At 28.9% G+C, this 23694-nt stretch overlaps 4 protein-coding genes across 9 annotated transcripts in view; 1 reads left to right on the top strand and 3 right to left on the bottom strand.

Moving 5' to 3' along the window:
• LOC130664716 (uncharacterized) overlaps positions 1–4796 on the bottom strand; it is a 56607-nt gene extending 51811 nt beyond the window's left edge. Inside the window, exon 1 of the mRNA XM_057464786.1 lies at positions 4508–4796. Coding sequence (XP_057320769.1) covers positions 4508–4569 — 62 coding nt within the window. The 5' untranslated portion in view covers positions 4570–4796. The remainder of the gene's footprint in view (positions 1–4507) is intronic.
• Positions 4797–5794: 998 nt separating this feature from the next.
• LOC130664917 (nucleolin) lies at positions 5795–9155 on the bottom strand. Of its 4 annotated transcripts, none has more exons than XM_057465107.1 (3): positions 8960–9155; positions 6957–7148; positions 5795–6513 (listed from the first exon to the last, which is right to left on the bottom strand). In XM_057465107.1, exons 2-3 carry the CDS (start codon positions 7125–7127, stop codon positions 6139–6141), a joined length of 546 nt encoding a protein of 181 aa, XP_057321090.1. In that variant the 5' UTR covers positions 7128–7148; positions 8960–9155; the 3' UTR covers positions 5795–6138. The 4 variants fall into 4 exon arrangements, with proteins under 4 accessions (XP_057321090.1, XP_057321093.1, XP_057321092.1 ...); XM_057465110.1 differs by having other exon boundaries at positions 6957–7112; positions 8960–9152; XM_057465109.1 differs by having other exon boundaries at positions 6957–7115; positions 8960–9151.
• Positions 9156–11550: 2395 nt separating this feature from the next.
• On the bottom strand, positions 11551–17687 carry LOC130664916 (ubiquitin carboxyl-terminal hydrolase 1). 2 transcript variants are annotated; one of them, XM_057465105.1, is made up of 8 exons: positions 17382–17686; positions 17170–17238; positions 16745–16924; positions 15093–15331; positions 14780–15006; positions 13260–13771; positions 12282–12474; positions 11551–12212 (listed from the first exon to the last, which is right to left on the bottom strand). In XM_057465105.1, the coding sequence occupies exons 3-8, from the start codon at positions 16911–16913 to the stop codon at positions 11648–11650; spliced, it is 1905 nt and encodes a 634-aa protein (XP_057321088.1). In that variant the 5' UTR covers positions 16914–16924; positions 17170–17238; positions 17382–17686; the 3' UTR covers positions 11551–11647. The 2 variants fall into 2 exon arrangements, with proteins under 2 accessions (XP_057321088.1, XP_057321089.1); XM_057465106.1 differs by lacking the exon at positions 17170–17238 and having other exon boundaries at positions 17382–17687.
• Positions 17688–19152: 1465 nt separating this feature from the next.
• Positions 19153–23528, top strand: LOC130665740 (protein PTCD3 homolog, mitochondrial-like). 2 transcript variants are annotated; one of them, XM_057466286.1, is made up of 4 exons: positions 19153–19321; positions 19411–20959; positions 21574–21792; positions 23249–23528. In XM_057466286.1, exons 1-4 carry the CDS (start codon positions 19290–19292, stop codon positions 23408–23410), a joined length of 1962 nt encoding a protein of 653 aa, XP_057322269.1. In that variant the 5' UTR covers positions 19153–19289; the 3' UTR covers positions 23411–23528. The 2 variants fall into 2 exon arrangements, with proteins under 2 accessions (XP_057322269.1, XP_057322268.1); XM_057466285.1 differs by having other exon boundaries at positions 19399–20959.
• Positions 23529–23694: the final 166 nt, after the last annotated feature.

Here is a 23694-nt window from a genome sequence, read left to right as displayed (position 1 = left end):
TTGTTCAGGAGACTTTCTTTTCGAGCGTATAAAATATATATTACGACACCGCACAGAATGGCGGTTAGTTTTAAGAAAGGTCTTTTTCAAATCAATATATCTATAAATATACATTTTTATTTTATATTAAAATGTTATCTATTTACCAACGTGTTTTTCCGTTTTTTATAATAGACTATTAACAATAAAAGACCTGCTGGCATACTATTCGTTATATTGGGTATTGAGACAGATCCATTTCATCCATAAACGTCAGGACATTGTAGAAACTACAGACTGTATTCCCACACATCAGTTTTGCAAAGAGATGCGGTCCGAGAATATGCAAGACTATATCAGGTGTTCTAGTTCGATGAATCGATGATGCCTACACATACCTTACATATGAATAGGTACATCCTTTTATCATTGAAGCTGAGCAGAGGCAGACTCGCGGATTCTCTGTGAGATGAACAAGCATTTGGTAGAGAGATGAGAATATGGGGAGCTTACTGACGGCGGGGTAGAGAGTAGATAACTCAGAAAATCGATAGAAACTAGAGCTGCGTAAACGTGTCTGTTTTTGACACGTAACCTACGAGTCTTATGACCATGGAAATTTTAGACTGTCATAAAGTAATTGTCACCTTACATTTTTAATGGAAGATAAATGTTCTTTAGTTAAAAACTGTAATAAAGATTATACTGCACAGAAATTTTTGCGCAGGATTTTTTCAAATATTTTATAAATAATAAAACTCGGGAAATATTGAATTTGTGTCTGGAAACTGAATTTTTTAATGGCTAGCAGTTGCATTTAAGTTGATGGCAGATTAAACTGATACCAACATTTTTAAGTTCGTGCCAAGAAAATTGAAAATTTTCCAAAAAAAAAAAAAGGATGATTATTTTTTCATTATAAGAAATAAAAATAATCTTATTTCTGAAACTATTTTGCTGATCTTGGCATTGTCATTATACTTTTAATAAATAAGATGCCCTTAGTAGCTAACAACAATAATTCAATTTCAGTGTGATTTGTTAAGCCATTTACTTTTTTTATCAACAAAAATTGTTTAAAAATTTTTCAAATCTGTTTTATGATTTTATTACAACTTCAGCAGTAATTACCGATTAACTTAAAAAGTTAAGTCGTCTAAGTCAAATCAAAGTCAAGTCTGAAATGACTTATTTGACTTAAAACTTTGAGTCAACTGTCAAATTAAAGTCAGGTCTGACTTGGAGTTGACTTAAAAATTTGAGTCAGCTAAGTCCAATTAAACTCACGTGCACTTAGATTTAACTTAAATGATTTAAATTTAAGTCAAATTAAATTCACGTTGATTTGGATTTGACTTAAGTGACTTAAATTTAAGTCAAGTCTGACTTAGATTTGACTTACAAATTTGAGTCAACTAAGTCAATTTAAACTCACGTTGATTTGAATTTGACTTAAATTTGCCAAGTCTGATTTGAATTTGTCTTATATTACTTAGAACTTTGAGTCAACTAACTCAAATTAAACTCACGTTGACTTGGATTTGATTTGATTTACGTAAATCGATACTAAGTAAGACAACAATCAAAAGCAAGTCAAAACCAAATGTGTTTTCATATCTGAAAATGTATTTTTTATTTAAAAAAGAACTTAAAATTGACTTGCTTTTGTATTGCTAGACCTGCTTTGTTATCAATTCTTAGAATCGCGCCAAAATCGTTATTTTTCTGACCCGGGCTACTTTAAGACATTAATATTAATTTTCAATTAAAATTTGTAAAAGTATACTTAAAAATGAATTCTATAGTTTAGCCAACTATCACGACAAATTACTATTTTACTTACGCTACACAACGCGCAAGTATTGAACTTTAAATACACGAGTTAAAAAAAATGTTTATAAATAATATAGAAGATTTCTAAAAATGTACGCTCTATTATTATTATTTGTTAAAAATAGTGAGTCATTCACGATGAATAGAAAAAGGTAAATAAGTTCGTCGAGGATAGATATACCCAAGGGCTCCCCTTGCGGTAGTGTCCATGCAAATTTTACGACCAAATGAGGTCAAGATTACTGTATAGAGCTGTCAAGATAAAAGATAACTCATATTTAGATACTTGTCATGTTATAGTTGATGATAAAATTAGTTTTATCTTTTAATCTCTTGGGAACTCACATTTTTTTTTAGTTTATCATACATTTTATTTATTCAAAACGATTTCTGATAACCCAGTCTATTATTGGTAGCAATCACTTGTATTAGCAAGCAGAAATTATTTTTCTAAAAATATTTTGTCGTTAAAATCTAAAATATTGAAAAAAAAAAAAAAAAAAAAAGTATTTTTCAGTAACACGTAAAATTCTTGTGATTCTAAATATAAAATCGTGAGAAAAAGCTGCTATGAAAATTATATACGACGAAAAAATAAAATAAATTAAAAAAGCGTCAAGCGTGAGTTGATACTCACAATACAGTTGTTTGGTAATAATTATCATATTTATTCTTTTGTAAAATATGAATGAACTAAATTTAAGCTTTTGTTACCTGATATAATTACGTGTTATTACGAATACTTTTCAAATAAAATATCGTAAAATTACTATCATTAAGTAAAAAAAACTTTCACTTGCCATACAAAAAAATATATATGAGTACATATTTTATTCATTGTTGGAATAAATTGGTTTATTCGAATTAAAAAGGGACTTTTACACGGAGAAATTATTTTTATGGTGTCATAGTGAAGCCGGACCATGTTGGCCACTTGACGGAAATTGTAGTGAATGCATTCAAAAATTAGGTTGACCATAGTAAAATTTCCAACGGTTGTATCACATATTACTGTAACATTATAAATTTTACGGTGGCCATAGTAATTTTTACGTGTGTTCAGTTCAATTTCTGTTAGGTGGCCAACATGGTCCGCACGGAAAAACAGGAACTTTAAAAATTAATATTTGAAATTATCACCTGGAACCTGGGTGTTAATAAAGAAAATTTTGAAATATCAAACAATAAATTCTGTAATACGCTCCATAAATTTTGAATGTTCAAGTGAAAGTTCAAATATTAATTTTTCCTTTTATAGTTCAGTAAATAACTTGTTTGGTTATTTAATAGTATACTGTATGACAAGGGATGAAACAAAACGATTTCGGATCAGGGTGAAGTTGGCTGTCCGAGCCGCAGGCGGTTTGCTGTAAGTGATTGTTTTGGCATAGTTCTGAAATGAAACAGTGGCTACAAACCAGGAATATAGGGAATTATCAGGGTATTTAATTTAATCGGGAAATACCATGAAAATGTCGCGAAATTTCGAAAAGTATCCGGGAAGAGACAAACTTATGAGTGTGAATGTAGCAGACATCAGACAAATTTAAAATTATTAATAAATAGAGTAAATAATTAATGAAATAAAATTTTTTAAAAATGCACTTATTAATTACAAACTTTTTTGAATGTGCATTTTTTAAAAATTTTATTTTATTAATTATTTACTCTATTTATTTATAATTTTAAATTTGCCTGATGTCTGCTATATTCACACTCTTCTTAAACTTATGAATATAATTTTAGTGCTCTCTAAACATGAATAAGTGAAATAAGTGAATATTCACTAATTCTGAGTGCCAACCGATCCACTTTTTGAAATTAGTGGTTCGGTTTGCACTTGGAATTTGTGAATATCCACTTATTTTCACTAATTCATGTTTAGAGAGTGGAATTTTGAAAAAATAGTCATATATAACTAAAATATAATGGGAAAAAATTATAAGCACAATTAGCAAGTCCGTAAAATTAAATTCAGAGCATCAAGAAATTATCTTCTGTACCATAATATTTTTTAGCACAGAAAAATAACATGACACTGAAGTTAGCCGTCTAATAATTTTTGGATTGTTTTTCAAAAGTATAAATTATAAAAAAAAAATATTTGAAAAAATTGCATCTATAGTTTTTTAAATTTTCTACATGTGCATATTTTTAGTTTCTTTTTTTTTTGCTAAATAATTTGTAGAAATGAAATTTGAAAATTTTTAATTGTCTGCTAACTTGAGGATGATAGAAAAACGTATGGGAATTGACAACTACGTAATCAATGACGTCATAGATGAGGTCAGTAACCGTAAACTTTATAAAACATCTATTTACCGTCATAGCTGACATTTGCAACAAATCCATACCATTTATTCGCTAAATTACATAATAATCTAAGGGAAGAAACTTTGTTCCGACTTTACATAACTCGGTTACAATAAAAAACAAAAATAATGACAATAATTCATCATCATGAACCCAATAAATCCATAGATAATTTAAATTTAAATTATTTGAATAAATTATAAAAAAAAAAAATATATATATATATATAAATATTCCGCATGTGATGTCAGATAAGAATAGTATTGACAAATAGGATTTCAGCATTTGCGCATTGCAGCCCGCCAAAAATAACCACCAGTCAATTCAATATATTTTATAATTAATTTTCTGAATTTTGTTAATGAAAATTTAAATTACTCACATGTTATCTATGGGCATTATCCGGCTATAGGGTCTGCTGTTGTCAATAATCTTGGGCCCCATGAGGAATTTATAATCATGGCTGTATCCCGGCACTTTTTACACAACTTTTACTTTCTTTTATTTAAATTTACCTTAAAGTCTTCATTTTTTTTATGTTGATGAAATTTATGCTGACGCACATGTTAATTATTCATTTGAAGTGAATTTAAGTGAACTGGAGTAAGAAAGAATGCCAGATTTATAGAATTATTTTATTTACACTTGTTGTTAGATGAAGAACACCCTTCTTCATGTTGTGATCAAGAGAAAACAGTTTTTTTAAGACTACAACATCAGTAGATGGAGCCACAGGACGACGATGTGCCAATCGAGGGAAATTTAAATATTTATTTGAATAAAAAGTGACTTTATCGGCTGATGGTAGGGAAAGAAAATTTAAAAATTGGCGGCAAAAAGTTATATTCATACCCGGATGGAAAATTTGATCTGATTTCAGTCTTAGATTTTATTTGGACTAATTGGTCTGTCTTTAAATTTTTACAAAATTTTAATGAGTGTGCATGTAACTGACAAGTGTCAATTTTTTTAATTTTGAAATAAGTTAATTAAATGTAAATTGAAAGAAATTAAAAAAATGCGCATTTATAGAATTTGAAAATCAGTATGTGCATTTTTTTTATTTTTATATTTTTGATTGCTTACTTAGTTTAATTGTAATTTAAAATTTGTCTTATATCTGCTACATTCACACTCATGGAAAGAAAGTTAATTTGAAAATTGGCGGCAAAAAATCTTATGTATACCCGGGTGGGAAATTTGATCTAATTTTAGTCTAGCTAGATTTTATTTGAAATAAGTCTGTCTTTAAATTTTTATAAAATTTAAATGAGTGTGAATGTAATTGACAAGTGTCAATTTTTTAAATTTTTGAATAAATAAATAAAATGCAAGTAGAATAAAAATTTTAAAATGCGTATTTAGATCAATGAAAAATTAGTACGTGCATTTTTTTAAATTTCATTATTCTAATTTATTTAAAATTTATAAATTGTCTGATGTCTGCCACATTTACACTCATAAATTTAAAGCTTTTTTTTTCTAAAGATCAAAAACAAACTAATAAAAATAATAGGCAGTAAAAGTCGGATTTTGATCTTAAATTACACATGCAAGCTGTCCTACTTCCCTCCCTGTGTGTGTAGTCTACAATATTTTTATTCTTATCAATTAAAAATCAATTTTGATAACAAATCATAAAACATTGATAGTTATAAATAAACACAACTTTAAATGAAAAATAACAATTTTTATTCACTTCAAAAATCACACATCAATTGTCAATTCAGCGTCAATTATTAATATTAAAATATTTTATTAGAAAAATATCACACGATGTGCTAAAATCCATAAATGAAGGCACTTATTAGTCAAGATTGAACATTATCATAAATTTAATATTTAAATATACATATTATTGTTTCTTAACATTAATATTGACTATAATATATGTTATAAATAAAAAAAAGTTCATTAAAGTACAATAATAATTAAGGAATTCATGAAAAAGGTCACGTGAAAATTTTCAAAACGACCCTGAAATGGTGCAAAGAAAACTAAGTCAGTAACACTTCACTGCTCTTTCTTTTCTTCAAGGCCTTTTTCAGGTACATCATCTAATTTTTCGCTATCCAGATCTTCATTATCTCCATCATTCTTCTTCTCATCTTTTTTGTCTTCATTAGCACCCTCCTCATCCTCTTCTTCAAGAAGATGTTCCCAGTCATAAGGATCTCCACCATCACTAACTCTCTTCAATTCTTTCTTCAACATATCTAAGCATTCTCTACGCTCTTTCCATTTCTTCTCATCTATTATAAGAGGTTTCGCTTCACTATCTTCATTCGAATCTTTGTCTTCTATCGCACCCTCACCACTTTCACCAGCAGCCGCAGCAGCTTTTTCTTTTTCTTCACATTCCAATATGTATTTCTCATAACTATTCACCTGTTTAAATAAAAACAATCGATTATTTTTCTTCATCTTAAGACCATTCTGTGCCCCCACTTTTTAAAAATTTTCAATTGTCTATTAACTGTCAAAACTTTCAACTGTCAGTAGAGATTTTTTAATAAATTACTTACAGTTGTCATCAATTAGGAGTGAAACGAAATTTTTTGAATAAATTTTAGGCTACGAAGTTTGAAAATTCGAATTCGAAAATTGATATAAAAATTTTACTGAAATTTATTTTCCAAATTTCGTTTAACTTCCAATTGATATCAATTGTGAGTAATTTTTTTTTTAATTAATTAATTAATTCAATTTTGATGAAGCTTATGACAGTTGAGTCACTGAAAATTTTTAAAAAGTGGGGAAACCGTCTGAGAATGTCCTTAATGCTGTATAATAAATCATTAATAGTATAGAATTATTAATTAATTATTTACTTTTTCTTGTAACATGTCTTGCAGATTATTTTGCCGTTTAAGATGACGTGGTAACCAAAAGCATGCTTGAAGAAGACGTAAAAAAATCCAAGCCGCCCCCGCTAATGCTAAATAAGTAGCAGCGGAAAAGACCATGCTTAGAAAATCCACTGTTACCTGCTGATGTTTCATCGTATGAATATTTTATTATACCTATGGAAAGAGAGGTCACATCATCGATTGTACTACTGCGCTTGACACTTGTTATTATGTTATTTAGCTTATTCTATAACAACTAGGCTTTTAGATTCACTAGTTAAAAATTTGGGTTAATAGAATCATAATTTTGTGATTAAAAATTCAAGTTTAAAAATAGAAAATTATTAAAGCCGCTGAATCAATACATTTATTTATGATTATAATTATAGTTATGCTAAAAATATTGATTGCAAAAAAAATTCTACTTTTATTGAAACATTTTTAACTTTATTTTTTAATTTTTTTAACAAATAAATTTATTACAAAATATTTTTATTAACCCATAATAAATTTAAATTTTTAATTACAGTCAACCTAAGATACTTAAATTTTCTCAGAGTAATTTTATTCTTTTTCTAAAAAATTTATGTACGCTTTTCTTTTAATTAAATTTAGGATTTTTTAATTTTTTATAATTCGCTGATTACGCGTATAAAGAACACAATTTTTCGAGTAATTTTTGAATATTATTCTAGGGGTGGGGGCATTATTTTAAATGGATTAAGTTGTCCAGGTTGACCATAAAAAATTTTGGAGTGAATAAATATTATGATAAAATAAAATGTAATTGAACATAAACAAAAAATATAAAAAAAAAAAAAAAAGAAAAAAAAAATAGTATATTACACATCGAGGGAAGTAAAGTAAGAAATGTCTCAGATCACATGTAATTGTTGGCCGAGGCGAAGCCGAGGTCAACAAACATGTGATCTGAGGCTTTCTTATTTACTTCCCGAGGAGTGTATGCTATTTTTCTCCTCGACGGAGGCGGAAAGCGGCAACTTCGTTTTGCACAGCGGGACGAAAGTTGACGCTTTCCGCCCGTCGAGGAGAAAATTAATATTTTTATTCATGAAATTGATTGTTTATTTATCATAGAAAATTATCGACCATGACTTTAATGTGTCGGAAGTCATATTTCATATGAATGACACCATGAATATATATATATATATATATATATATATATATATTTATATATATATATATATATATATATATATATATATAAATATTCACTTTCTTAAAAATCAAATAAAAGTAACCCTGATTTGAAATGATTTGAACTCATGAATTATAATCATTTTTCATGATACTTAAATTAGCCGACGTCAAATAATTTTAAAATTTTTTTAAAAACAAAAAATTATAAAAAAAAAAAATATTTAAAAACATTGCACCTATAGTTTTTTAAATTTTCTACATGTGCATATTTTTAGTTTTCTTTTAATTGTCTAGTAACTCCAGGATCATAATTTTTTTAATCAGGGTTGAAACAGTCCCGATACTCATATTGATTTCTACAACCAATTATTTATAAAAAACAAAAAATAAAAAACAAAACTAATAAATTTGATGAATAATTAAAAATAGTACTCATATACTTTAAATTTCCAATAAAAATAAAAAATTTATTCATAGTATAAACCAGTACCATTTGAAGGTGAAATCATTGACCGAGTGCCCTTGAAAGTGAATAAAACTGAACATAAATAAAATTATTTTTTACTTACCCATTTCACTCGAAAAAAAGTTTATCGAAATTAATCTGGTAAATCATCCGATGTACGGCTCAATTAAATAACAAAAAATAATTAATAAATGGTAAAATAAAAACTAAACTAAGTATAATTATTCAAATGAAAAATCGATTTCTGTCTCATTTGTCTAGAAAACACGACTAATAAAAAATAATTAAAATAAAAAGGAAAATTTAAATAATACCAAGAGTAATAAAATAATAATTAATTTTCTAAATTACGTACCTTAATTAAAGAAAAACAGTACGAGCATCGCCGTGCTGGAGAAAATAAATGAATCGATTAAAACTGAGTGATGCGAATGGCTTAGACTCTGGTCGTTAAGTGATAGAAATGAGGATGTATCAGACCTGGACAGTGGACAGTTTTCCACCACTAACCCTTATAGCAAAGAATCGATATATGGATGTAGCCACGTATGATCGACGCAATGTTATAAACTATAACTGGGTTGGTATGATTATTCACTACGAGCATCTACATACCTAAATTTATTTTTCCATAGACATAGAGACTGGCTGACTAACTACAATTGTCACATTTTACGATGTTTCCTAGACTAGGGTTTACGTGTGTTTAAATGTTTACATACGTGGTCATAAGTAAATGGTATCCTGACAACCGATACATTTTTTTTTAGGCCACGTAAATAATATAGTACATACAATTATTTACACGCTATATTTTTATTTAATAGATATTTTTTATTTTATCTTTTCATCACTTTGGTGATACGAAAAATATTTGATTTGCTTTTATTTTATATTTCATTTTGATCATTTTTACTTTTAAATTGATATTATAAAGGCATTTTCATTTTATTAGTAGTATATATTTTATTAGTTACTGTTCTGATAATATATATATATATATATATATAAATATATGTGTATATTAGACATTTAAAAAAATCGACTACTTTTTTTATCGAAACTCTCTATTATTTCTTGCAAATTATCTTTGATAGTTTTTTTAAATTCCGCATTATTTTCGAGTAATTTTTCATATTAATGTCAAGCTCTTGAAATTAATCACAACCCTAATTTTTTAAGGAGAGTCTCTAGTAATTTTTGTCACAGCTTTTTTCTAAAACAAATCCTTTAAATGCAAAATTAAGAACAAGACTCGATGCTTTACTCTGTAATCTATAATCTAGCAGTCTACGTTTTCATTTTTCAAAAATTTTCATTTGCATCAGAGAAACAAGTGGACAAAGTTTCCAATCACTGCGCAAGTGCAACAAGGATAGAGCCGTTAGTCGCCTTGAGTGTGATAGAGCAAAAAGTTCAGACCCCTCCTAAGAGCTTGACATTAAAATGAAAATAACTAGAAAACTAAGCGGAATTTTAAAAAACTTTGTCAGAGATAATTTATCAGGAATAAAATTGTCTACAAAAAAGATCCTATGAGATTTTGTGATAAGTCTGATAGTTTCGCTGGAAAAGTAAGATCTCGAAATTTGCTGTAAATTTGACTTCAAGCTCCAATAATTTTTTTACAGATTCATCTAAAAATTATAAGAGAATTTTTTTACAGAGCGTTTAATTATCTGGGAAATTATATCCCGAGTTTAGCTGTACAATGAGCCATTGCCGAGGTATAAAATTTCAAACTTAAATTTTTTTGCCATGTTCATTAAATGGAAATAGAAAATTGCGATGAGCGACCTCTGAATATTAATATTAAGATCTCATCTTTTTTCGCCTCTTTGCAACTATTTAATAGGTTTCGAAAAAAAATAGTCGATTTTTTTGAATCAGTCTAATATATAAAGTCCTACCAGAGAGTAAGTCGTCGTCGGTTTTTACTCCCACTATTTGAAAACAAGTCTAATCTTCGTTACAACACATTAATACAAACCCGAAATTTCTGACAATTCCCAGTGGCGACTTACTTTCTGGGAGGACTTTATATATATATAATATATATACTTCATTCATTAGTTGAAGGGTGGGAGGATTATAGGATTTAATTTTGATTTAAAATTTAATTAACACTGCACATTAATTTCTGCTATCCCGTCTTATTGTAAACAGAGTAACTTAATAAATATAAAAATTGATCTAGAATTTTTAAAAAGTAGTGAAAATTCTCTTAAGAATTTTATTTAGCCTTTCGTATTTTTATTGATATTGATTTATAAAAATTCATTGATAGATATTTTGATTTGTAATAATACAAATAATATTAATAGTTTTTTAAAATTTAAATCAGCTATTCAAATATTTTTGTGATAATAAATTAATATTACATTTTTTTTTTTAATAAAAGTATGAAAATTCTAATAGAAAGCAATCAATATTATATTGTAAAGTATATGCTTGAAATCGATTGTGTATATATGGTATATATACATATTTTTTTGAGTATGCAAACATTATCTTCATACATTTAGTATCGTTATTGATTTTCTGCTATCGAAAAATATAATAAAATATTTTAAGTATAATGTTTTAAAATTTATTTTAAAATTTTTTACAAATCAAAATACTCAAAATAAAATTATTTAAAGAAATTATTATTCTAAGAGCCATTATGTTAGTAAACAAAATTTTAAAATTTTCTTTTTAAATAAAAATGAATAAAAAAATATTTAATTTTTAAATATTTACTCCATTTTGCCAAATAAAAAATACTTTTATAATTAAAATTATAACTTTACATTAACGAGACATATATTTAGTGTATTGATTTTACCAAAAATCAATAATCCTTGTCGATTTAAAATAACAATTATCACCCAAACCGATGAAAAGTTGTGAAAATAAATGTTACCCACTTTTTAAATTTAAATTTATACAAAAAAAGATAATTCATTAATGGGCATTTAGTGTTTAATTTAAAATGAAGACATTTGATACATTTTATTAGGAAAAGATAGTGGCAGGTAGGCAATGTCAGGAAGGAATGCTTTTACGTCGTAGACCTCACGTAAAATAATAGATACGGTGTCGCTGAATTACGAGGATTGGGGGCTAGTTTATCAAGTAATTCACGTTCACGTATGGCTCTGACTAGATCATCGTCGCACTCAAGCCATGTGTTAGCATTATTTTTAACACGACGTATTCCACAGCACTCCATACTCCTGCAGCCCATTTTTATCAAGTGTTCCTTGCTCTCACTTATGTTTGATTTACTGCGGAAACACTTGAGGATACTTGAGGATGTTGATGTGGCCGAGTTGCTGCTGCTACTACTCTGGGTGACATTTTGACGACGTGCATCGCGATCACAGTGAAAGTATTCAGTAAACATTGACTCCTCTGGGACTTTTGTGTAAGCAATGTAGTGACCAGCAGTGGATGTTGCACCTTGATGCATTATCACTGAGTAAAGTTTATACACGTGTCGAGATTCGGATGAAGCTTGACTACGGCTTGACGATGTGTTCTCTTCTGAGTCACTGTTGCATTCTTCGCAGAAACATTGCAATGTCAAAGGTGTTGGCATGTAGTTGTTTATTTTTTCCATAGAACTGTAATGATAAATACTGATGAGTTTCATTTTCTATAACAATATTTTTTATTTTAAAATTTTTCCTTACCCAGCTGCAGTGGCAAATCGTTTGAGTTGAAGAACTAGAAGCCTAGGTAAAGATGGAAAACTGACGGCGCGCCGTGCTTCGTTATATCTCAAGCAGCTGGCGCACCAATATTTGTCCCTACCGCACAGAAGCTCACTGGTGACAACAGAGTGCCTGTATACCTCACTGCCGTCTATCGATTTACCATTTTCATCTGCAAGAACAAGAGATTAATTTCAATCATTAAGTCTAGGACTTAACTAGTATAATATATATCTCGACACTAATTCCAAAAGGACTTATGTTGAAGTGAGACTTATTCTAGAGCTGAAATTTTTTTTTTTTTAAGTTTTTAGCTATAGAATAAGTCTACAAGACGATTGGCAATGGAAAAAAATTATACGCCTTTTTAGCTTTAGGTTTCAAACTCCGAAATTAGGGAATTTTCCTGTATTTTCGAGTTCATAGACTCGGAAAAAATATTTGTATCGAACAGGCGGCATTCTGAGTGTATTTTATGATGTTTTGAGATGCTACGAGTTGCCCGGATACTTTATCACTCTATATAAGGCCTCTCAAACCGCTGGAAGTTGGCCCAAACTTGGAAATTAGGGAATTTCCCTGTATTTTCGAGTTCATAGACTCGGAAAAAATATTTTATCGAACGGGCGGCATTCTGAGTGCATTCTGTAATGTCTTGAGGTGCTACGAATCGCCTGGATACTTTATCTCACTATATCAGGCCCCTCAAACCGCTGAAAGTTGGCCCAATCTCCAAAATTAGGGAATTTTCCTGCATTTTCGAGTTCAAACACTTGGAAAAAATAATTTTTCCTAAAGCCAAAAGGGCGAAGAAGAATATAAGTTCTTTTGGAATCAGTAACGCGATATACTTTTTTTTTTTTATGTATCAAAGTGAATGAATAATAAAAAAATTTAATGGATAATTTTTTTAAAAATCTACTAATGAAAAATAAAAACCTCAGCGTGGTTTCTTACCTTTTTCATTGGATCTACCGGTTTCAATCGGCACGCAAATGTCACAAAAAGTTTCTTTTCGTTCTGTGACATGCTCACATTCAAGACAAGTAGTACGTAGAAGGCTGACACCTTCAAAATCTTCGGAAATAAAACACTTTTTGCTTTCAGGTCGATGAGACAACAGCTCGCCATTATTTCCCATAAATTCAGCATGACCATTTTCAAGTTTTGAAGCTACTGCGGTTCCATTTACACTCGATTGCGACAAACATGTAGCGCTGCCTCGAGTTGACTGATACTTTTTTTGTTTCTTCTTACGCATACTTCGCTTACCAGATCCACTTCCTTCGAATTGCATATCAATAAAACGATCCATTGTAAAATCAATCATACCACCATTGCTTTGACCAAATTGACTTTCTCTATGCCGTACTAGCAATTGAAATGTCTCGCGGATATTGTCCAGTAAACAAACCAACAACTCATGTGCATCTTGTTGCTGATTACCTTCAAATATTGGATTAACATCCCTAGAAAATTATATTATAATATATTTATCAAGTGTATAGTTAAGTATTGGAAGACAAAAAGTGTAGTGATAAGTGTTGAGGGTGTCAAGGCCAGCTTAGGGGTCATGAAATTATCTTACAGGCGTGTAATAACAGACAACCTTCTTTTTCAAGGCAGTAAATAATACGATCGATTTTCCAGAAATTTTTTCAGATATCAAGTTCAATATCCCGAGTAAGTTTTGACGAGCAAAGATCCAACTTTTGTCTCATAAAATCAATGTGACAAAAGTCTCGAAGAGCAGAAAATTCATCGGGGATTGAACAAGTGGATAATAGAGGGGATCCTTTTTCGGGTACAGAGAACTGGTGCCACGGGGAGTCTCTCCTAGCCCTCTAAGACCAGAATCTCTTTATTTCCTGAGATGGTAGGAGTATTTGACCCAAAAGAGGTATGGACTCGTGGTGGCTGTGGTTAAATACCAAAAGCAGTAAGGATTTTTGATCACCTTCGGTTAGAGTCTACCCTTAGTCACTTAATTATATTTTTCGATTAAGTATCGTCTGGAAAGAGGTAGGAGCTACACAGCGCGTAGATACCCAATAGGGTGAGGAAACGACCTCTCGTAAAACGGCGGACTTCGGTCTCGTTACACTAATTTTTTTATCCCGAATAAGAATCTGGGAAAATAAACTTTTAAAAATTCCATAGTCCAATAGATCATTTATACAAAACGGTCTCAGATATAGAATTTTTAAATTAGATGATTGCTACTAAAAATCGGTAAATTTTTTTGGTGGGTTTCTAAATGTAATTGAGAAGTCAATTCAAGTAGAAATGGAAAGTAGAGTGAAAACTGAGTTTAATAATTTAATTGTTTGACTGTTCATGTTTATTGCTTTTTTGGATCATTTGTTATTTCTTTTTCTGTTATTCGCACCGAGATAAGACGAATGAATTTTGTAAAATTTTGTGAATTGCGGAAAGCGTTAAATAAATATTTAAATAAAACTAAATAAAATTTATACCTCAAAGCTTGAAGAAAAGCATCAGGTTGATAAGGTTCACAGCTATCCTTTGTTTCACTGATCCTTAAAGCCGCGAATAATTCGTGAAGCTTTTCAGTAGCAACTTGTATTCTTGGTTTGTTTAGTTCACTGATACCTGATAAAGCTGATAAATCTTTACTGCTCCAACTTCTATTGCCACTTGATGTCAAGGATACCCCAGTGCGACCAAGAGAGGATGATTTCACCTATCATTAAAAAGATATAATATTAAATAATTTTAAAGAGTAACGTAAGAGACCTAGTACCCGATCACTCATGTAATTAGATATACCTTTGTTTGTAATTGTTTGTCATTAAGATTGGACAGATCTGTCGCAAGATGATGTAAGTTATGCAAAAATGAGGGTGCAAAGCGTAGGGTGTAAATAACACTATTTAAAAAGCATGTATTTCCAAGATTACAAAGAGTCGCTATTCTCAATCCATCTGAACCACCTCCAATAATGTCATATGATAAGTCTTGATGATTTCCCAATTGACTTCGATATCCATTCAACATTTTGCTTGTGCCTAAAATTAAAAAAAAAAAACCCATCAAATACCCACACTGTTTGCTGTTATTCTTTTTAAACATTATACTCAATTAAAATCAATAGTCTACTATCTAGCGATTGGTATTAACGTGAAACTCTTATAACTTCAATCAACGATATCTCTCAATCTATATATGAGATAAGTTTGCCAACGAGATATTCAATTCCATGATAATTAAATTTCTCATTAATAGTAATATTATTTACTATTTATTATTAAAATACAAGGTTTTTATTTTTAATTATTAATTAAGATTATAATTTATGAACTCCATGTTCAATCTATAATACTTGTAATTATTTAATTTATGAGTGCAATATTAATTTTTAAATATAAAAAATAAAGTTTCGTAATTTTTAAAGGAAATACCAATTTCTAGATTGTAATTAAAAATTTAAAAAAGTACAATCGCTAATTTTGAGTTATAAAAAAAAAACTCCAAACTACTGTAGTTAATCCCGTATAAAAAAAATTTTTGTTCATAATGAATTTAGATGTGAATTTCATCAGATCATGACATAAATATGACTTTCATGAATTTGCTCCAGCAACTTTTCATCTAGTAAATCCGTATCAATTCTAAAATTAATTAAATGCATATTTGAATTGAACATGGGATGACTTTGACTGAATTTTTACTATACTAAATCTTTTGTCAAATTTCTCAATTCAAAAATCACCAATAAATTTCTTCTATCAAGTAAATTAGTGTCGATTTTAAAATTGATTGAGTACGTGTTTGAAATGGACAGAATGACATTTAGGAAAACTTGACTGAACTTCTACTAAACTAAGCGTCAATTCAAATTTTTAAATTCAAAAACTTTAAATAAATTCTTTCTGTCAATCAAGTCAGTATCGATTGTCAAAATAATTGAATCAATATTTGAATTGAACTTGAGATGATTTTGATAGAAACTTGACTGAATTTCTACTGTACTAAATCTTTTGTCAAATTTCTCAATTCGAAAATCACCAATAAATTTTTTCCATCAAGTAAATTAATATCAATTTTAAAATTAATTGAATACTTGGCTGAATTTTTAATATCTAAGCGTTCAGTCAAATTTTTAAATTCAAAAACTTTGAATCAATTCTTTCTATCAAGTCAGTATCGATTGTCAAAACAATTTACCACGTGTTTGAAATGAACTTCGGATCACTTGGATAAATTTGACTGAATCATAATTTTGTCATGATTAAAGTGAATTCCTGATGAAAGTCATATTTGTGTCACGATCGGAGTTTCCTGATGAAATTAACATCTAAATTAATAAATTATGAAGAAAATTTTCTTTTACGCGGGATATCAACAGTAATCAAGTACTGCAGCATGACGTATTTAGAGTAGTGATACTAAAAAATAAATAATGTCTGATAAAGTCTTACTGTAAGGAAGATCTTGATCTTCGTAGAAGCCCCCTCGTGTAGACGAGTGAGGGGGCTGTGTAATTGTCTTGTTAATGTTATGATCGCGTCGTGAAAGTGACAAGCAAAATTTTTTCCTAGGGGGAACGGATCGTTCATCCGAATCTTCTTCTGCCTCTAATACTGTCATTTTCCGCTAACCTAAAATAAAATATGCCAATTAACTAATATATGAACAATGATCATGATAATAATAAATAATTATTTTAATTATTATCATTATTATAACTAAATAATTTATTTATTTTTTGTTAATTAAAAATGATTGAAATAATAAATTAGTTAAAAGAAATTGGAAAAAAAAAAGAAAAAAAACGAAAGAATATTAAAAGAAAAAAAAAAAAAATAGAATTGACATTCCAATCAAATATACAAATGATATTTACGGGAAATAAGTGGATGATTATTGCGATTGAGTCGATGGTCAACTGAATGCGAGAAAAATTCACGAGCATCTGCGTAAAAAAAAAAAATAAAAATGCCAAAGAGAACGAGATGAAATATACAGTTTACACGAGACGCTTTGACATATATGTATATTATAAAATATTTAAAACAACAGGGTGGTGAAAATAATACCCCCGTGAGAATTACTCACGTATTATTAGATGACGGAGTCATGGAATAAATAAATTTCACTATTTTATAACAACCACTTATGAGTTTAAGAGATAGTTACATATATGTATATATAGTTTAAGTTGTTTCGATAAATCTAAATACAAATTTTAATTAAATTAATAATAACAATAATTAAATAACTAATTGCGCAACGATTATAATATATGAACAATTATACACTTAAGATGCCAAAAGCTACATCTTAGAGTAATACACCATGAATTACGTCTGTCTGTAATTACTGTGTGATGCTCCAAAATGAACAGAAAACGTACAATTGTTGAGTGCGTGTGGATTGTATGTGAAATTAGAGTAAGAACGATACATACATTTAAATATGTATATATTGTGTGTATATATGTGAAGAGATTGGTACAGTAAGTGCGCAATGACTTGGTTCTAGATTTTACCGCAGTTTCCGCCGTGGCGCGCAATTTAAAAGACCAGGAAAATTTTTGAATGGTAGAAAATTGTTCAAATTTAAACAAAACTGAAGTTAGCCGACGTCTGATAATTTTTGGATTTTTTTTAAACGATAAATTATAAACAAAAATATTTTAAAAAATTGCATATTTTTATTTTTTATTTTTTTGTAATTGATTTGTTGAAACAAAAATCCGAAAATTGTCAATTGTATGCTAACTTCAGGATCAAATTTAAACGATTGTTGAAAAGATAAATGAGTGTGTAGAGGATGAGATAATTTATAAATTTTGAATAAATTAATTAAGTATATGAATGTGAATGTAGCAGACAATTGTCAATTTTCAAAATTTTGAAATAAGTGAATTGAATAAAAATCAAATAAAATTAAAAAAATACACATTTATAGAATTTGAAAATGAGTAGGTGCATTTTTTTCATTTTTATATTTTTAATTATTTAATTCGTTTATTTGTTATTTAAAATTTGTCTCGTGTCTGCCACATTCACACTCATTTAATTAATTGAAATAATGAAATTTAAAAAAAGGCGCGGATGTATCTTTCATTTATTTAAAAATTTTCAAAATTGACACTTGTCAATTACATTCACACTCATAGAAAATCACCATATAATTTTTAAGATACTAAAGTTAGCCGAGGTCTAATAATTGTTGAATTTTTTTTAAATCGATAAATTGTAAAAAAAAATATTTCAAATAATTGCACCTATAGTTGTTTTAATTTTCTACTTGTGTATGTTTTTAGTTTTTTGTAATTAGTTTAAAAAAAATTCGAAAATTGTTAATTGTCTGCGAACTTCAGGATCATTGATTTTTGAAAATAAGTTGAATATTTTATTTATTTGATGACAGATAAAATATAAACTAAGGGGGGCATTTTTTTTCAATTTTATTATTTTAATTTATTTATCTAAAATTTATAAAGTGTCATGAGTGTGAATGTGGCTGACAACTCTCAGTTTTTAAAATTTTCGAATAAATAAACAAAATGTAAGTAAAATAAAAATTATAAAAATTACGTCTTTAGACAATTGTACATCAGTACGCGCATTTTTTTAAATTTCATTATTTTCATTAATTTATTTATTTAAAATTTATAAACTGTCACATATCTGTTACATTCACACTCATATATTTTAACCGTTGAAAATATCGTTCATATATTTATGATACGTTCAATATAAATATCATTAAATAAAAAACAAAATATTTATATAGTAAAATTTAAAAATATTTTTAAAACAATAATTTCAGAATTCGCATAATTATTAGAAACAAAAAAAATAAAATTAAAACCAATCTGAGAGCCGCTACTGGTCTCTTCCGATTCCCATCAATGATAACCTCAAAGTTTCATCATATCAATATAAATATATAAATAATAATTACATGAATATATACATTTTTATATTTATCAATTTAATAAATTAAATTTAAAAAATGAATTCATTGAGTCGTCACGTGTCTAATCGGTAAGTATTTACCTGTCAAATTCCTTGTCAATCATTAAAAATTTATAAACTGTTAATTAACAAAAAACTTTTCCAAGTCTATCCTCTAGTATCGTAATAACGAGGTTACAATCATCAGTAGCCGGTGGAGCAACAAATTCTTCAGTAAACATCGAGATTCCCCTTTACAAAGAACGTGGGTCCACAGATATACTTCGAGCTCTTGAACGGACAATAAAACGTGACCCAACAGCTCCACGTTACAAATATCACGATGATCCATATTTAATTCCACTATCAAATATGTCAAAACGTTCATTCGCTTTAGCCCAAGAAGCCGGACGTAAAGCTGCCATGTGGATTCGTCAACAACACGCGAATTTATTCCAACACCGGGTCGCTGATCCTGTCATTGAATCGTTCCTGCCAAAAACGGAGTATAAGAGTAAAGATCAAGTGTCAGAAGACATTCTCAAGAATGTAATTGAAGATGGCAACGTAGCTGATGCTCTAACAATTTACCAATTACTCGAAGAACAAGTTTCCGCTGAAACAAAATTGGAGTTATTGCAATTATTGTGTTATTACAATAATGAAGAGCCTCTGCCTGAAGAATTTATGGAGCAAAAATGGTTTAGAAACGATCAGAGACAGCCTTCATGGAAACCCTGCTCCACTACTGACAGCCTCTTTGCTTTTTTAAAAGACCAAGGAGGACAAGTAACTGCTGAAGCTTTCATAACTATGATTTGTGGGTACGCTAAATATATGAACGTTGATCGAGCTTGGAAATTATTCGAAGAAGCTGAGAGTAAAAATATTCCTCTGACTGCCGAAGCTTTTAATTCAGTGATTAATCTGATACCGGCTTTGAAAGAAGGGGGGAGAGAACGAAGAGAATTATTGATCCATTTATTGAATAAAATGAAGACTCTGGAGATCCAGCCGAATATCGGTACCTTCAATAGCAGTTTGAAAGTTGCCAGCGCAGTTACTCATCGAGAAACGGCCAAAGAATTGTGCCGGTCATTGTTTACTGAGTTTAAAAATATTGGCATCGCGCCGTCACTGGCTTCTTATTATTATGCATTGAAAATATTTTATCGAAAAGATGACGGGCCATGTAATTTATTACGTGAAATTCTTCAGGAAATAAATAACAAAGAATTTACTGCTGAAGACAAAAATGACACAGCTTTTTTTTTAACTGCGATGGGTGTCGCGGCAAACAATTTAGAGGATCCGGTAGTGAGCGATAAAGTTCATGAATTATTACTGACTGGTGATAATTACAATTTTATTGGAGACGGCTTTAAAGAAAATAATTATTACAAGCATTACTTTTTGCTGCAAGTCAAAAATCAATCGATTGATGTGTTCATGAATAATTACTATGATGTTTTTGTACCGAACATTTATACTCCAGAGCCGGTTGTTATGGAAACTATACTGAATGCCTTGGAAGCTAATGATCCGACTATGAGTAGAGAGTATTTGTCAAGACTATGGACGCATATGATACAATTTGATCATTTGGAGAGAAAGAATCTTGTTTCGAAAGCATTGAATTTGATGCGAGTTCATTGCAAACCGGATAAAGATTCGCCTTTTAATAAAATTTTTGCTGATGCTGGTTTGACTGTTTGGGACTTCGTCACGGTGGGTTTTATTATACATCAGTTTATAATTAATTCAAGGGCATTCTCAGACAGTGTCCCCCTTTTTTTTAAAAATGTAATGACTTTCAACTGTGATCGTATTAAAATTTTACTAATTAATTAAAAGCATTTATCGAAAAAAAAGAAAACGAGGTATAGAATTTTTAAAAATTACTCTCAGTTGTTATCAATTGTGAGTTAATCAAAATTTGATGAATAAATTTCAGCCTAAAAAATTTGAAAATTCGAATTATAAAATTGATATGAAGATTTTACTGAAATTTATTTAACAAATTTTTTTTAACTTCCAATTGATGTTAACTGTAAGTAAATTTTTTCTAAATTTATATCTCAACGAAATTGTTCCTTTTTCAATTAATGCTTTAATTTTTTGCACACCTCGAGCGCGAAGCGCAGAGGTAGTGCTCTACTGTCGTCAAATGTTAAATTTTTATTTAATTTATAAAATTTTAATACAATTATGACAAGTCATTGAAAAATTTTAAAAAGTGGGAAGGGGGGTGCGAGAATGGCCTTGAATATTGAATCAAAATGAATTTTTAATAATTGCTTACGTGTCACGATTTATAAGATATATTTTAAATACTGTTATAGACACAACAATCAAAAAGGATTCAAAAACTAAATTGGGATGGAACGATTCTTGCAGACATAGCTATTCTCTGTGTCCGAGCTGATGAAGTTGACAAATCTGCTAAAGTTATTTCATATTTATTGAAAAACCAAGATTCGATTATTGGAATACCAGATGTTGAACAAGTTACTGAGATACTAGACAGTTTAATTTCACTATGTTTTGTTCCACCTGCTATGGTAAGTATATTTTATATAATTTTATTTCAAAATCATGTCTATCAATATTTTAATTTTATATTTTGTATAAATTTATTTAAAATTAAAATTATCGATGGTTATAAATTATGATAATTTCACATATTTTAGACAATTAAAAAAAATTCACAGATCTCGACGCTTTGAGATCCTAGGAAGTTATTGTACGTGTGCGTGTGTGTGTTAGGGTGGTCGTTAAAAATTAAATTTTCTTAGGCGCCCCATAAAAAGCTTCTTTTTAGTGAAAAAATACGTAAGGATTTGTTTTTTTCTTTTTAAGTAAAAAGAACACGTGCCGCAGGATGATCAAAGTTCATTTTTCGATACAATCGCGGTTTTTTTTAAATATCTCATGAAATATGCAGATTAAAGGAAAAAATCATAGGAACAATTTTGTAGGAAATTAAATTCTTGACAAAAAAGATCATATTCATTTTTTTTATAAAATGTGTATTTATGAAGATATTTTTAAAAAACTTTTTTAGATCTTATCAATTGAGCATTTTCAGGATTACGAATGTTTAAAATAACGTTTTTTCTTAAATATAGACAACTTCGTAACTCGTAACATATCAATCATTAATGTTTGTTATAGTTTCTATATACTTAGAAAAATGTTATTTTCAAAATTTGTAATCTTTAAAATGCTCAATTGATAAGATCTAAAAACGTTTTTTAAAAATATCTTCATAAATACACATTTTATGAAAAAAATGAACATGACTTTTTTTGTTAAGAATTTAATTTCCTTCAAAATTGTTCTTATGATTTTTTTTTTTAATTTGCATATTTCATGAGATGTTTAAAAAAAACCGCGATTGTATAGAAAAATGAACTTTGATCGTCCTAAGACACGTTTTCTTTTTACTTAAAAAGAAAAAACAAAATTCCCCACGTATTTTTTCACTAAAAAGAAGCTTTTTATGGGGCGTCTGAAAAAATTTAATTTTTAACGACCACCCTAGTGTGTGTATATGTAAACTTTTTTTGTCCGACGATATCTTAGGAGCAAATTAACCGATTCGGTGATTCTTAGCGGCAATTGCAAAAGCTCACCAAGACAGAATTGATTAGATTTCGATGTTGGTCGGTCCAGTAGTTGACGAGTTATACGAAAAATAAAAATTAAACAATTTTTTTTTGTAGATTCTTTTCTAACTCATAAACCACTTGTCCGATTTGTTTCAAAATTTAATCAGTTTTAAGTCTTGGTCCGCTCTTTCAATTGCCGCCAATCGGTTGATTCGTTCCAAAGATATCGTCGAACAAAAATTATTTTTTTCAATGGAACGAATGTTCTTTAGATCTAACAGTTTTTTGAGCTCAAAGAACTCAAAATTTTACAAGTAGCAAAAAGTTTTAGGGTTGTTCCGTAGGGTCAACTGTTTTTCATATTTTCATATTTTTTAACAATAAATATTATACTTTTAAATTGCAGGATCTAATACAGTATTGTGCAGAAAATGGATTCCAAAATACATCAGCTATGGCTATTAAACTTCAATCCAATGTATCGTTAACCAAATGGGATCAGGCTCGTTTGGAGGGTTTTGTTAATTCCACAATAGTAACAAATCCCGAAAAAATACCAGTAGTTTAAATGTTTTTTACATAAATATTTAAAGTAAAAACAAAAATTTTATTAATGTTTTTTAAAAATATTCAAATAATTGTACTGTAAATAAGCGTAGGAAATAAATAAAAAATGAATCAATTGATTGAGTGTTTAAATTAACTCTTGATTGACATGCATCAATGTCCTTGCCCCTTGAGCTCAGGGGATCTCCTTTCCTAATGAATAAAATTATGAATAAATTAACTCGAACTAATAGTAGTGGGATATTTTGCGACCCTATCTCAACTTAAAATACTTATTTCCTGCAT

The sequence above is a fragment of the Microplitis mediator genome, chromosome 3 (genome assembly GCF_029852145.1).
Source record: "Microplitis mediator isolate UGA2020A chromosome 3, iyMicMedi2.1, whole genome shotgun sequence".
Taxonomy (NCBI): domain Eukaryota; kingdom Metazoa; phylum Arthropoda; class Insecta; order Hymenoptera; family Braconidae; genus Microplitis; species Microplitis mediator.
Note: the sequence above shows the minus strand (reverse complement) of the source record. Positions and strands in the feature narration are given on the sequence as shown.